Source organism: Mesoplodon bidens (genome assembly GCF_964165515.1).
Source record: "Mesoplodon bidens genome assembly, chromosome: 1".
NCBI classification, from domain to species: domain Eukaryota; kingdom Metazoa; phylum Chordata; class Mammalia; order Artiodactyla; family Ziphiidae; genus Mesoplodon; species Mesoplodon bidens.
This window is the reverse complement of record NC_138176.1, coordinates 102470931-102487146: the sequence shown is the minus strand read 5'-3', so window position 1 is coordinate 102487146 and position 16216 is coordinate 102470931. Positions and strand designations below refer to the sequence as shown.

General features: G+C 38.7%; 1 protein-coding gene across 2 annotated transcripts in view; it reads right to left on the bottom strand.

Annotated features, from left to right (window-relative positions):
* Window positions 1-16216, bottom strand: part of NAA15 (N-alpha-acetyltransferase 15, NatA auxiliary subunit) — a 78893-nt gene that overhangs the window by 52144 nt on the left and 10533 nt on the right. For both annotated transcript variants that reach the window (XM_081237281.1, XM_081237280.1), the window contains exon 2: window positions 97-181. In XM_081237281.1, the coding sequence (XP_081093407.1) occupies window positions 97-181 (85 nt within the window). The remainder of the gene's footprint in view (window positions 1-96; window positions 182-16216) is intronic.

The following is a 16216-nucleotide window of genomic DNA, read 5'->3' as shown; positions in this document are numbered from 1 at the left end:
GCTGGGATTAACAGAACCCAAATAAGTGAAACCAGATAAGTAAGCAAAGCCTTACCTACTTATGCTTACAAGCAAGTGTACAGTATTTACACTTACCTCCATGCTCAGCAAATTTGGGGTTAGAGAGGATTTGTTTACAGAATTTCAATCCATTTCTGTACTGTTTATGTTCATAACATCTCTGTCAAAACAAAAGAGAAAATTTTAAGTTTAGCAGGAAATGCAAACAATTTTAAATTCGGTGCTGAATTTTTGATTCTGTTAAATAGAACAAAATGATCACGTTATTTCCATATTCTCCTAAATCCCACTAAAACGCAGTTTAAAACAGGGAGTTCTCTGGTTGCTTAGTGGTCAGGATTTGGCACTTTCACTGCAGTGACCTGGGTTCAATCCCTGCTCAGAGAACTGGATACCACAAGCCACACTGTGCAGCCAAAATTTAAAAAAAAAAAAAAAAGAAAAAGGAAGGTTCAAATACAGAAAGTAAAAGCAAGACAAAGGGACAAAATATACATTGGAAAAAATAAGAAAATCATTAGCTTACTCCAAAAGGTCCAACAAATGTTAATAATGTGAAAACTGAAAAAAAAAAAAGGTGTAGAAATTATATTTTAAAATAACATTTTCTTTTTGCTGAAGGAAACAAGTCTCTGAAGCCACAAGGGACAAACAAGTGCATGCAAATTAACAAAGGGGAAAAAAGGCCCACACTATGGCACACCATAATGAAAATGCAAAGCCTGGAAATAATGGTCCTTAAAAACTTCCAGAGAGAGGGGCTTCCCTGGTGGCGCAGTGGTTAAGAATCCGCCTGCCAATGCAGGGGACAAGGGTTCGAGCCCTGGCCCAGGAAGATCCCACATGCCACGGAGCAACTAAGCCCGTGTGCCACAATTACTGAGCCTGAGCTCTAGAGCCCGCAAGCCACAACTACTGAGCCCACGTGCCACAACTACTGAAGCCTGCGCGCCTAGAGCCCGTGCTCCGCAACAAGAGAAGCCACCACAATGAGAAGCCCGCACAACACAAAGAAGAGTAGCCCCCACTCACCGCAACTAGACGAAGCCCATGCGCAGCAACGAAGACCCAACACAGCCAAAAAAATAAAAAGAAAAAACTTCCAGAGAGAAAAAAACAAGTCACATAAAAAAGATCTGTAATCAGAATAGCACTGAACTTTTACTCCAAAGTAACAATGGAATATTGCTAAAAGCTATAAAACTACACACAGCCTTCAAAATTCAGAACTCCTTACCTAGCTAAACTGTCAATCAAGTATATATACATATATATATATATGTAAAATGACAGTTTAAAGCTTCTCAGAAAGTTAAAATTTTATCTCTCTGCACTCTTCCTTAGGAAGGTATTAAAAGGAAACAAAACAAACAAAAAAGATAACATGGGACTTAGTAAATAAGTAATCTAATGCAGAAAAAAGAACTAGAGAACAACCACTCCAAAATAAAACAGTATGCCAAAGGCCACCATGGAATAGGTTTCTATCAAGGACAAAAACGGAAAATTTTATTTATAAACACCTGACAGAAATACAGGCACATTTGGGGAAAAGGAGCAATGGGTCTATAGAAAACCAGGCAACTGAATAAGTAAGATAGGTATTAACTCCAAGAGAAATAAAGGCTTATATAGAGAGTGTGGTGGTCTTAGTGTAATATTTGGCTCCACAATAAAAAATACATGTAAAAATGTAAACATTTAATACTGGTTTATCAAAATATTGTGATATAAGTATAAAGAGAGAAAGACAAGTGAGCAAATGTGTGAATGATGAAGTTCCAAGTCCTCATTTTTCCATAAACAGAAGTCAACAAATGTCTAAAAGTCATGTATCAAGAAATACTGTTATAGGGACTTCCCTGGTGGTCCAGTGGCTAAGACTCCATGCTCCCAATGCAGGGGGCCCAAGTTTGATCCCTGGCCAAGGAACTAGATCCCACATGCCACAACTAAGAATTCGCATGCCCCAACTAAAGATCCCGCGTGCCGCAACGAAGATCCTGCGTGCCACAACCTAAGACCTGGAGCAGCCAAATAAATAAATAAATAATTTTAAAAAGAAGAAAGAAATAATGTTATATTACTAAGCAACAGAAAAGCAAATACCAGAGAAAATGGCTAGAAGGACTGAGGGTGCTTGATTCTGGTGTGGGAAGGTATGGAGGGGATGGGGACGGGGGGTGAGTTGACAAATTCTTTTTCATCATAAACCTTTTAGTGCTATCTGACTTTTAAGTATCACCATGTGCTTTTATAAAAATAATTATTTTTAAAGCACTGTATTCATTACAGAAAACATCTTAAAGATATGGTACTCTATGCCAGATTTCACTGTCATAAGTTTAAACAAATTTTACTCACAATTTTTAAAACAATACATTCAAAATCTAGGAGGGGTAGTTAATGCAAATGATAATAAAATCATAGAAAAATGTGGAGAAACAAAAATGTAAAATTTTACATTCAGCACCATGAAATCAACTGCTTAAAACTCAATGCTGGGCCTCCCTGGTGGCGCAGTGGTTGAGAGTCCGCCTGCCGATGCAGGGGATACGGGTTCGTGCCCCGGTCCGGGAGGATCCCATATGCCGCGGAGCGGCTGGGCCCGTGAGCCATGGCCGCTGAGCCTGCGCATCCGGAGCCTGTGCTCCGCAACGGGAGAGGCCACAACAGTGAGAGGCCCGCATACCGCAAAAAAAAAAAAAAAAAAAAAAACAAAAAACCTCAATGCTACAGCCAACTACAGAGCTGTCCTATAATCAACTATGTACTCACCATCTCTATTTTGTTGTTCACATCTCAAACCTAATACACTGTCCAAAACACAACTGATTTTTCCCCCAGAATCTATTCACCAAGTCTTCACCAACTCAAGAGATGTCCTTCCCTCAACTCACCCTCACTCAGATGATGAAGCAAAAAACCTAATTATCCTCTGTGCTTTCCTTCCCTGACACTTCCATTCTCTAGTAGATCCATCAGTCCTACTTTCTCTGCAATAGTTTCCTCTCAGCCCTTCCCACAATCAACAGGCAAAGTGATCTGGGGGATAGGAGGGAGGGGAAAGCAGAAGCAGTAACGTAACCATATGCAGCCAAAGAAACATACGACTAAGCAACTAAATTTAGTGTTCCTACTTACTTAGCAGAAAGGCTAAAAATAATTTTTCTTATAATAATTAAAATAATAGTAAAAAGCATTAAAGGAAGCTATGACATAAAGACTAGGCTAATTAAAAGTGACACTCCTAACTTGTCACTGTTTTCCAGGAACTACATACATACAAAGAATAGTTTAAGCACACTATTCTTTTTTATTTTTTAATAGATCTTTACTGGAGTATAATTGCTTCACAATACTGTTAGTTTCTGTTGTACAACAAAGGGAATCAGCCATATGTATACATATATCCCCACATCCCCTCCCTTTTGAGCCTCCCTCCCTCCCACCCTCCCTATCCCACCTCTCCAGGTCATTGCAAAGCACTGAGCTCATCTCCCTGTGCCATGCTGCTGCTTCCCATTAGCTAACTGTTTTACATTCGGTCGTGTGTATTTGTCCATGCTACTCTCACTTCACCCCAGCTTCCCCCTCCCACCCCATGTCATCAAGTCCATTCTCTATGTCTACCTCTTTATTCCTGCCCTGCAACTAGGTTCATCAGTACCATTTTTTCTTTTAGAGCCCATATATATGTGTTAGCATACGGTATTTGTTTTTCTCTTTCTGGCTTACTTCACTCTGTACGACAGACTCTACGTCCATCCACCTCACTACAAATAACTCAACTTCATTCTTTTTATGGCTGAGTAATATTCCATTGTATACACGTGCCACATCTTTATCCATTCATCTGTCAATGGACATTTAGGTTGGTTCCATGTCCTGGCTATTGTAAATAGTGCTGCAATGAACACTGTGGTACATGTCTATTTTTTTTAACATCTTTATTGGAGTATAATTGCTTTACAATGGTGTGTTAGTTTCTGCTGTATAACAAAGTGAATCAGTTATACATATACATATGTTCCCATATCTCTTCCCTCTTGCGTCTCCCTCCCTCCCACCCTCCCTATCCCACCCCTCTAAGGTGGTCACAAAGCACCCAGCTGATCTCCCTGTGCTATGTGGCTGCTTCCCACTAGCTATCTATTTTAATGTTTGGTAGTGCATATATGTCCATGCCACTCTCTCACTTTGTCCCAGCTTACCCTTCCCCTCCCCATATCCTCAAGTCCATTCTCTAGTAGGTCTGTGTCTTTATTCCCGTCTTAGCCCTAGGTTCTTCATGACATTCTTTTCCTTAGATTCCATATATATGTGTTAGCATACGGTATTTGTTTTTCTCTTTCTGACTTACTTCATTCTGTACGACAGACTCTAGGTCCATCCACCTCATTACAAATAACTCAATTTCATTTCTTTTTATGGCTGAGTAATATTCCATTGTATATATGGGCCACATCTTCTTTATCCATTCATCCGATGATGGACACTTATGCTGCTTCCATCTCCTGGCTATTGTAAATAGAGCTGCAACGAACATTTTGGTACATGTCTCTCTCTTTTTTTTGTGGTACGCGGGCCTCTCACTGTTGTGGCCTCTCCCGTTGCGAAGCACAGGCTCCGGACGCGCAGACTCAGTGGCCATGGCTCTTGGGCCTAGCCGCTCCACGGCATGTGGGATCTTCCCAGACCAGGGGACGAACCTGTGTCCCCTGCATCGGCAGGTGGACTCTCAACCACTGCGCCACCAGGGAAGCCCCATGTCTCTTTTTGAATTACGGTTTTCTCAGGGTATATGCCCAGTAGTGGGATTGCTGGGTCATATGGTAGTTCTATTTTTAATTTTTTAAGGAACCTCCATACTGTTCTCCATAGTGGTTCTATCAATTTACATTCCCACCAACAATGCAGGAGGGTTCCCTTTTCACAACACCCTTTCCAGCATTTATTGTTTCTAGATTTTTTGATAATGGCCATTCTGACTGGTGTGAGGTGATACCTTATTGTAGTTTTGATTTGCACTTCTCTAATAATTAGTGATTTTGAGCATCTTTTCATGTGCCTCTTGGCCATCTGTATGTCTTCGCCATCTGTATGTCTTCTTTGGTGAAATGTCTTCTTAGGTCTTCTGCCCATTTTTTAATTGAATTGTTGTTTTGATATTGAGCTCCATGAGCTGTTTTTATATTTTGGAGATTAATCCTTTGTCTGTTGTTTCATTTGCAAACACTTTCTCCCATTCTGAGGGTTGCTTTTCGTCTTGTTTATAGTTTCCTTTGCTGTGCAAAAGCTTTTAAGTTTAATTAGGTCCCATCTGTTTATTTTTGTTTTTATTTCCATTACTCTAGGAGGTGGGTCACAAAAGATCTTGCTGTGGTTTATGTCAAAGAGTGTTTTTCCTATGTTTTCCTCTAAGAGTTTTATAATGTCTGGTCTTACATTTAGCTCTTTAATTCATTTGGAGTTTATTTTTGTGTATGGTGTTAGGGAGTGTTCTAATTTCATTCTTTTACATGTAGCTGTCCAGTTTTCCCAGCACCACTTATTGAAGAGGCTGACTTTTCTCCATTGTATGTTCTTGCCTCCTCTGTCATAAATTATGTGACCATATGTGTGTGGGTTTATCTCTGGGCTTTCTATCCTGTACCACTGATCTATATTTCTGTTTTTGTGCCAGTACCACACTGTCTTGATTACTGTAGTTTTGTAGTATAGTTTGAAGTCGGGGAGCCCGATTCCTCCAGTTCCATTTTTCTTTCTCAAGATTGCTTTGGCTATTTGGGATCTTTTGTGTTTCCATATGAATTGTAAAATTTTTTGTTCTAATTCTGTGAAGGATGCCATTGGTAGTTTGGTAGGGATTGCACTGAGTCTGTAGAGTGCTTTGGTTGGTATAGTCATTTTCATAATATTGATTCTTCCAATCCAAGAACATGGTATATTTCTCTGTTTATGTCATCTTTGACTTCTTTCATCAGTGTTGTATAGTTTTGTAAGTATAAGTCTTTCACCTCCTTAGGTAGGTTTATTCCTAGGTATTTTATTCTTTCTGTTGCTATGGTAAATGGGATTGTTTCCTTAATTTCTCCTTCTGATTTTTCATTGTTAGTGTACAGGAATGCAAGAGATTTCTGTGCATTAATTTTGTATCCTGCAACCTTACCAAATTCATTGGTTGGTTTTAGGAGTTTTCTGGTGGCATCTTTAGGATTTTCTATATATAGCATCATGGCATCTGCAAACAGTGACAGTTTTACTTTTCTTCCAATTTGTATTTCTTTTTCTTCTCTGATTGCTGTGGCTAGGATTTCCAAAACTATGTTGAATAAGAGTGGTGAGAGTGGACACCCTTGTGTTGTTCCTGATATTAGTGGAAATGCTTTCAGTTTTTCACCACCGAGTATGATGTTTGCCGTGAGTTTGTCCTATATGGCCTTCATTATGTTGAGGTAGGTTCCCTCTATGCCCACTTTCTGGAGAGTTTTTATCATAAATGGGTGTTGAGTTCTGTCAAAAGCTTTTTCTGCATCTACTGAGATGATCATATGGTTTTTATTCCTTAATTTGTTAATATGATGTAAAGACTAGGCTAATTAAAAGTGACACTCCTAACTTGTCATTGTTTTCCAGGAACTACATACATACAAAGAACAGTTTAAGTACCCTATTCTTTTTTTTTTTAAATAAATTTATTTATTTATTATTTTTGGCTGCACTGGGTCTCCGTTGCTGCACGCGGGCTCTCTCTAGTTACAGTGAGCTTGCGGTGCGCGGGCTTCTCATTGCAGTCGCTTCTCTTGTTGCAGAGCACGGGCTCTAGGCACGCAGGCTTCAGTAGTTGTGGCATGCAGGCTTCAGTAGTTGTGGCTCGCGGGCTCTAGAGTGCAGGCTTAGTAGTTGTGGGGCACAGCCTTAGTTGCTCTGCAGCATATGGGATCTTCCCAGATCAGGGCTCGAACCCGTGTCCCCTGCTTCGGCAGGCGGATTCTTAACAACTGTGCCACCAGGGAAGCCCCCTAAGTACACTGTTCTTAAAACCCTCAATTTGCTTTCTAAAAATTTATTTCTGTAAAAACGTAGTAAGGGAACTTCCAGTTTTAGCCATGATGGAGTGAGGCCAAACTTGTCCTTCTAACATAAACAACAAAAGTGGACAAAATGTATAAAATAACTGTTGCTAGACACTGGACAACAGGCAGTGCAGGACTGTGAACCATGGGTTGGGGGGACATGATACACTTGGCAATATCACTGTTTTACAGATTATAGCACAGGGAGAAGGATCCGAAGCAGAGCACAACAGTCCACAGAGTTGAAGAAACAAAGATTGAAGTTCAAGGAGGCTGAGGTACTGAAAGTGATGGAACTATTCAGAGAAAGACATCCAAATATCTGCATGGGGTCCTCGTGCATCTGTTGCCAGAGATTACAAACCTAGTTAGTAGCAAAATTCCTAGTTAGTGTTGGTGGGCCTAACAGTCTAGGTCTTCTGAGTCCCAGTTAAGAGCTCTTTCCATCACATACAGAAATTTTATTACATTTTATTAACATAAATATTATTAAAACCAAGAGTTTTCATCTTTTAACAGATCTTCTAACCAACAAATTCAACTTTTATCTCACCTTTTGTTCCTTTGCTTACTCAGTACTATAATAGGCAATAAAAATGCCAAAAATAAGGTGACAAAAATGAACACACAGATTAACCAATTTGTTAATTCCCCCAAATAACTAACTTTACCAAAGGAAAATGAAAAACCGAACTCCACTTTCTTTGAATGAGATAATAATACTATAGCACTTAGTTTTTTATTTTATCAAACTTCAGAAAAGTAATTAAGTTTCAGTTCCTAATGATTATGCTCCCAATTAATGAAATTTGGCAGCTGCCCATACTGAAATTATACTCAATGCCACTAACCCAATTATCTTCTGTGAAGGTGACCCATAAAAATAATAGAGAATGGCATACCATTCAGTGTGCATTTAAGGAAACAGACCTCAATCTCTTTTTTTCCTAAAAGCACTACTCCTACAACAGGTCACTCATAACAAATGAGAGTAGTATTCTCACAGTTTAATGGAAAGAGTAACAGCAAACATTCAATTTACTTTACCCCCAAAAAATTTCCTTGAAACTTTTGCTGTTGCCCAAAGATAAACTCTAGTAGCATACAGGGTTTACAAGAAAAATAGGAAGTAGTGTATCATATTCAACAATTTCTTTCCTCCAAACATATAAGGCCAGATCTATGTATAATTCAGCTTTAACACAGGTTTCTGTCTAATCAAAATGGAATCTTATAAAAGCAGTCTTAAAGTATAACAGAAGATAAAATCATAAGGAGTCCTTTTTTGAACCATTCAAAGGCGTAAATGTACAAAATGAAAAAAATAATTTGCTCGTTTTTAAAAATCCCATGTAACATTATCACTAAAGTTCATTCTACAGAATCATGAGACTAAAGCTACCATGATAAGATTCTTTTTTTTTAAACCATAAGATACTTGATGCTGCTTTAATCAAACCTGTAGACTTAAATTTTTAGAGAATTTACTTTTATTTAGGTTGAGAGATGCAAATACTACATACAGTATACTTTGAGCAAAGGTTTCACATCAATTCATTTAAAACAGGCTTTATAAAACAACACTGTGGGCAGACATGTTAAGTTCTCCACAGGAGAATCATAAAATTAAATAAAAATACATGTCTACAATCCCATCTCTGAAATTCTTGTATTTCGGGAGTTCTTGAAATTTCAGAATTATAAATAAGGGGTTCCCTTGGTACGGAATGAATGCCATAGTATTCTGTTTGTCACCTTGCCTGTAACATGAACATATGTTAATTCAAGATTAAACATAATAGTTTCAAAAATATTAGAATATTGTAGACTGTTAGCTTTCATTAGCAGCTAAATTTTAAAATATTAACAGTGTGCTACAGAAACAGTAAAGCAAAACAGGATATAATTCAAATAGAATGAACTGTTCAAATCCTGTGTGCTAAATGCTGGCACCATACACTGAGACTCCTGCTTCTAAAATGTCTAGGAATAACTGACACCAGCTCATGCTCCTGCCAAGCATAAAACTGGTTAAGTAAATATGAAATAATTATTTTCAGCCATTGGACAAGAGCCAACACAGGACTGTGCTCTCAGAAGGGAAACAAGGTAAATCCCAAGAAAATCTTTTTTTTTTTTTTTTTTTTTTTTGCCTATAGGCATTTTCCAGACTGCATAATAGAGAGGAGGAACACGAGTAGAACATGTCAGTCTTACTGACCTAAGCAGATATCTGAGATAGAAAATGCCTGAAGAGCTGAAATTTATGGAGCAGGGTATTAGAAAGAACTGTTCAGAGATGAAATTTCAGAAATTTGTACAAGAGTTTTGGTCAAGTATTAAATTGATCAGGTACACTGCAGAATTCTACTCAAGTTGGCCAAGAACAACTACCAAGTAGCATTAGCTGAACAACTATGGATGCTTATACATGGCTGGGAGACATCTGAGTTCCAAACATCCAGTTAGAGACTTCATTAAACACTCCAGGATTCATCAGAGACACAGAAATGCCACACCTTGGGAATAAGAATAATCTAGAGCCACTTTTTTTTTTTTAAATACAAGTTAATTGGTAATCAAACAATTATTATTATTATTATTATTTTTTAAGATGTTGGGGGTAGGAGTTTTTATTAATTAATTAATTTATTTTTGCTGTGTTGCGTCTTCATTTCTGTGTGAGGGCTTTCTCCAGCTGTGGCAAGCGGGGGCCACTCTTCATCGCGGTGCGCGGGCCCCTCACCATCGCGGCCTCTTGTTGCGGAGCACAGGCTCCAGACGCGCAGGCTCAGTAGTCGTGGCTCACGGGCCCAGTCGCTCCGCGGCATGTGGGATCCTCCCAGACCAGGGCTCGAACCCGCGTCCCCTGCATTAGCAGGCAGACTCTCAACCACTGCGCCACCAGGGAAGCCCTAGAGCCACTTTTATTAAAGCTTAAAAACAAGAACAAGCTGATGCACAAGCAAATTAACCATCTGCCAAAACAAAACTCTATTACAAAGGGCAACAAGATCCAGATACTCAATATCCTAGTGTCTATAATACACATGACAGAAAAACAAACATTATTAGAAATGTGAAGAAACAGGAAATTGTGACCCATGACCTACAGAAAAAAATTAATTAACAAAAACAGATTCAGAAAATGATAGAAGTAGCAGACAGACTTTAAAACAGTAACTATTAAGTAATTTTAAAAGATTGAAAGGAAAACATGAAATAATCAGAAAACAAATAGGAAATATCAATAGAGAAATGGAAACTATTAAACCCAAAGAACCAAGAATCTCAACAAACTCCAAGCAGGATCAACTAAAAAAAAGAAAACAACAAAACAAAAAGCAAACAAAAAACGAGGGACATCACAATCCAAATGCTAAAAAATAAGGACAAAAGAGAAAATTATAAAAGTAGTCAGAAAAAAGCCTGTATTCTAAAAGGTCTCCAATTATCATATCAGCTTCCACCTTAAGAAAGTAGAAAAATAAGAGCAAATTAAACTCAACATAAGCAGAAGAAACAAAAGAAAAAGGAACAGAAACAATGAAATAGAAAAGAGAAAAATAAAGGAAACCAGTAAAACCAAAATCTGGTTCTTTGAGAAGATCAATAAAAGTGATAAACCTCTAACCAAATATGGGCATGACCACAAAAGTACACAGCACAGCGAAATAACTAGAACCCCAGCTTTCTAGACAGAGGATGAGAAGAGGCCCAGGGAAACAAAATATCAGGAAGATCACAGAGGAGGCAGAACTGGAGAAAGCAACCCCATAAGTTGTTTATGAATTCCAGGGTTCATAAACATGCAGTCTTATTCACAGCACACCAGACTTTGAGAACTGAACCAACAGATACATTGTCCAGGCCCCAGGTCAGCTATTGGATGGCACATAAGCAGGACAGATTCAACAGTACGACAAAGATTTTAAAAACAGAACTGACAGTAGAACTGTGACATGGCAAATAAAGAAACTAGGCTATTTACATCAATAGAAGATAGTGACATATAAAATTCAAATCTAATACATACAATTTATGGGGGGTGGGGTTGTTTTGTTTGGGCCACACTGGGTGACATGCAGGATATCAATTCCCTGACCAGGGATTGGACACGTGTCCCCTGCAGTGGAAATGGAGACTTAACCACTGGACCACCAGGGAAGTCCCAATACATACAATTTAGATTTGGCATTAACATTACATAATTTTCTTTAGTATTAAATATACCTTTCTATTGTTTTCCTTCAGCTAATGCAAAAAACATTTTATCCATCAAAACTGATTAAAAGGAATGCAGCCTCCAATCAAGCTAAATGATAAAAGCCAAACTTAGCTTTAAAAGTCAGCCATTTTGAAACGATGCCTGGGATTTGACAAAATAATCCAGGGGGTAGGAGTCATAGACGAAAAAGAATGCACTGAAAGTCGGTAATTGTCAAACCAAGGAGATAGGTTCATTATATTATTATCTTTGTTTTCATATGTTTGAAATTTTCACAATTAAAAAGTTAAAAAGAAAATGAGCCTTAACTATGCTAAAACTCAGGAAACATTTATTAACTTACTAGGAGCCTGGCTAGCACTTAGTAGTGCCAGTGTACTGGAACTAGTTTTAGTAGTCCTACTTCTGTAGAGCAGACAGGTATGGAGAAAGAGCAATTTCAGTCTTTAGACTCAGAGCTATAGCTATTTAACGTTTTAATTAGCTAATATTAAATAAAATTTAAAATTCTTCAGTAAAGCTCCTCAGTCACACTACCCACATCTCAGGTGTTCAACAGCCACATGTGACTAATGGCTAACATATGGAAATTCAGATGCAGAACATTCCCATCATCACAAGAAATTCTATTGGACAATGCTGCTCTAGAGCCTACAGTTCAAATCTTAGAAAACACTTAGACAGGTTTGCATCACTGGCTTAATTAAACTTATTAGAGCCTCAACTGTGTCACCTACAAAATGTGGACATTAACAACCTTGCAGGGTTAAGGTGAGATTTAAATACAAATGTATATAAAGAACCTGAGTAAGCACTCAATAAAATGTTTAAATAAAGCACTACGGTATCAGTTACGGCTTAAAATATTTAGACCCAACACAGTTTGACTGATTATAGAGAAATCTGAAAGCATAAACTGAATTAAAATATACAATCAAGAGGAACAAGGTGTCTATTCTGAGATGGCTTAAATGTTCTTGAAAGGGGCATAGGCTGTACTGGTTTATGACTTGTCAAAATTAAAAGAACAGTATGCTCAAGACAACTAATAGAACAGTACACTCAAAACCTGTGCATTGGGCTTCCCTGGTGGCACAGTGGTTGAGTCCGCCTGCCGACGCAGGGGACACGGGTTCGTGCCCCGGTCTGGGAAGATCCCACATGCCACGGAGCGGCTGGGCCTGTGAGCCATGGCCGCTGAGCCTGCGCGTCTGGAGCCTGTGCTCCGCAACGGGAGAGGCCACAACAGTGAGAGGCACGCGTACTGCAAAAAAAAAACCAAAACAAAAACTGTGCATTTCACTGTTGGTAATTATACTTTAAATTTTTTTTAATGTTTTTTGAAAAGAAAACATAGGAACGCTGAAAAACTACCTTTATCCTCCCTTTCCTTTAATTCTTTTAGTTGGAGCTTCCATTTGCAGACAATATGTTAGCCTTTTATATCATACAATTTCTGGCAAACTATTACAACCATGAAAACAAATCTTAAGAATGATTTTTCCCCCTCCTAGTTTCATACTATTTTAAAAAATAAGTTTGTCTTAATTCTATAGTAAACGTCATCTGGTGCAAGTGACCACACAGCTCTTGTTGGTGCCAGCTCGCTCTACTGAAATGTTTTTAGCTATACTGAGCCAAACTCTATCACCCTCTAATTTCTGTTTAGTGATTCTAGCTCTTAAGACTTCAGTTTTCTCTTATTCAAGCTAAACATCTTTGTAATTTTAGCTGTTCCTTATATGAAAGTTTTAAGTCCTTTGACCTTTTGTGCCACCCTCTGAAGTCGATGCAGTGTTGTTCCCATACTTGTATATTTTATAAAACTAGTAAAATTTCAAAAAAATTAGACAATTTAAATGGGGTTGGGGACTTCCCTGGTGGCGCAGTGGTTAAGAAGCCACCTGCCAATGCAGGGGACAGGTGTTCAATCCCTGGTCCAGGAAGATCCCACATGCCGCGGAGCAACTAAGCCTGTGCGCCACAACTACTGAGCCTGCACTCTAGAGCCCGTGGGCCACAACTACTGAGCCCGCACGCCTAGAGCCCATGCTCCACAACAATAGAAGCCACCGCAATGAGAAGCCCTCACACCACAACAAAGAGTAGCTCCAGCTTGCTGCAACTAGAGAAAGCCAGCGCGCAGCAACAAAGACCCAACGCAGCCAAAAAATAAATAAGTAAATTTATTTTAAAAATGGGGTTGCTTGGGCCTCCCTGGTGGCGCAGTGGTTGAGAGTCCGCCTGCCAATGAGGGGGACACGGGTTCATGCCCCGGTCCGGGAAGATCCCACATGCCGCGGAGCGGCTGGGCCCGTGAGCCATGGCCGCTGAGCCTGCGCATCGGGAGCCTGTGCTCCGCAACGGGAGGGGCCACAGCAGTGAGAGGCCCACGTACTGCAAAAAAAAAAGAAAGAAAGAAAAAAAAGGGGGTTGCTTAATTTTTATTTTTCTAAATAAACAATCTTTTAAAAATCTGTCAGTATTTCACAAAACAAAGGCACTTCAAAAATTTAAAGTAACAAGTACATAGTCTCATAACAAAAGACAAGAAAGGTCTGTGGTAATTTTACACCAATATTTTTGTGGTGTGTCAGCATTACAGAGTTGTTGGTCTTTATCTCTCCTAGTTTTGGGTCCAGAAGTTAAAATTACAGATGAGGTCTTACTAGCCACAGAATTGAATGTGACAATCACCATCTGCTTTCTGGATACTAAAATCCTGTTAATGCATTATAAAACGTGCCAGACTTCTCTTACCTTTCTTTTTTTTTCCCCCAGCATTAAATTATGTCACTTGAGAGAAGAAAATTGAAGGAAAATTCAGGATTCCTGCTTAATATGAGTAGAACTCTGCTATGAACTCTGATTGCTTAGGGGTAGGACAAAATTCAATAAAACTCAAGGTATATACATATGATTGAGAGTCAGCTATTTAATAGAACCTCATAATTATTTCAATGATAAATAATCCCAAAGAGTTTAAAGAAAACAATGGAGTGGTCATGGGGACACAGCAACAAAAGTATAACCAATTACTCAATTATATAAAACCTGAACTGCAAATTATCTTAAAGCAAGCACTATTATTTTCAAGCATAACACATAAAACCAGAAATGAATTATTTACAGGATAATGGCTGCCCCCTAATTTCTAAACATTACACAAATCCTCATAAAAACAGGTTGGGGCTTCCCTGGTGGTGCAGTGGTTAAGGATCCACCTGCCAATGCAGGGGACACGGGTTTGAGCCCTGGTCCGGGAAGATCCCACATGCCGTGGAGTGACTAAGCCCGTGTGCCACAACTACTAAGCCCGCGCGCCTAGAGCCCATGCTCTGCAACAAGAAGCCACTGCAATGAGAAGCCCGCGCACCGCAACGAAGAGTAGTCCCCGCTCTCCTCAACTAGAGAAAGCCCACGTGCAGCAAGAAAGATCCAACTTAGCCTAAATAAATAAATAAGTTAATTAAAAATAAAAACCATACAGGCCAAGAAAGGAAGCAAATAAAATCACCCAGAGCATTACAAAGAGATAAGCCAACTAAAAACTCTAATTTACATGTAATTGCATAAACACTGAAGACCAGAAGTCCCATGTTCCAATGGGAACTGTCCAAAAGAAGAATACAGCAGGGTCCTCGTGGTGAGTGAATGGGTAACATTCAGGATTCACCCAAGTTCACCCAAGCCAGAGGTCAAAAGGAAGTACTGAGAGACATGATGGATGAGAGCAATGGCTACTGGGGAGTCAAAATGTAGAGGCTCAGAAAGTCTGTAAGACCAAAGGTGACAGTTTTAGTAAGGCATAGCTTTGGAGGAGAAGGAGACACCTTAGAAGGAGAAAGTATCACTTGAAGGTTTGATGGAGAGGGTAGCACTGAAGATCAAGGCCTTATTAAACCAATACAGAACAATGTGGGAGGGGGACTTATTTTTAAAACTGTATTTGACTGTAGCAACAAAGAGAGTACTCTTGAACTAAGAGACTGAAGAAACCATCCAGCCTCACCCCAAAATAAAATTGTCTATATTGCTGGTGCAGTAAAACCCATCACAAATAACCTGAACAGGAAGAAGAACCCAGCCTTCATACCAAGTTACTTACATAGAATTTTTAAAAGTGAAAAATTGAGGCAGATGAAAACACACCAAAACCAAAGCGATAACACAGAGGAAAGATTTAACACTCCATCACAAATTAGAAATAAATAACAAATGAAGATATAAAAGAACACCTCAAATCAAATATTCAAAATTTTAAAGAGCAAACAAGTTTTAAAATAGGAACAAACTGAACTTAAGAAAAAGAAAAAAACAAAATCCATCACAGAAATGAAGACTAAATTACAAGATGTATGATCTAAAAAGACAGAAAATAAGACTTCTCAAGCAAATGAGTAACAGAGAAAAGAATCGAAGGAAACGTAATATAAAAGAGATGCAAAGATCCAATAAGCAAAGATCACTGAAGAATGAAACAACTGACCAGAACTAATATTCAAAACTATAATTCTTGACTCAAAAGAAAACATCAATCTACAATCTGAAACCACAAGGGAAAATTCATCCAGAATAGTCAACACAGAGACATACCTCAGTAAAACAATTCAATTTTTACAGATAAGAAAAATTCGTCTTTGAAAAGAAAGACCAAGTCATCAACAAAGAAAATCAGGTTGGTATCAGCAACATATAAGCAAAACAGGGGGGCAATTATTTTCAAGAAATGTAAGAAGATGTGAATCAAGGATTTTAAACCCAGCCAAGCTGCCCTTCAAACATCAAGACACTAGGAAAACACTTTTAACATCTAAGACCTTAAGAGATTTCCACAAGCACTGTTGAGGAATCTATACTAGACAATAAGCTTCATCCAACCAAGAGA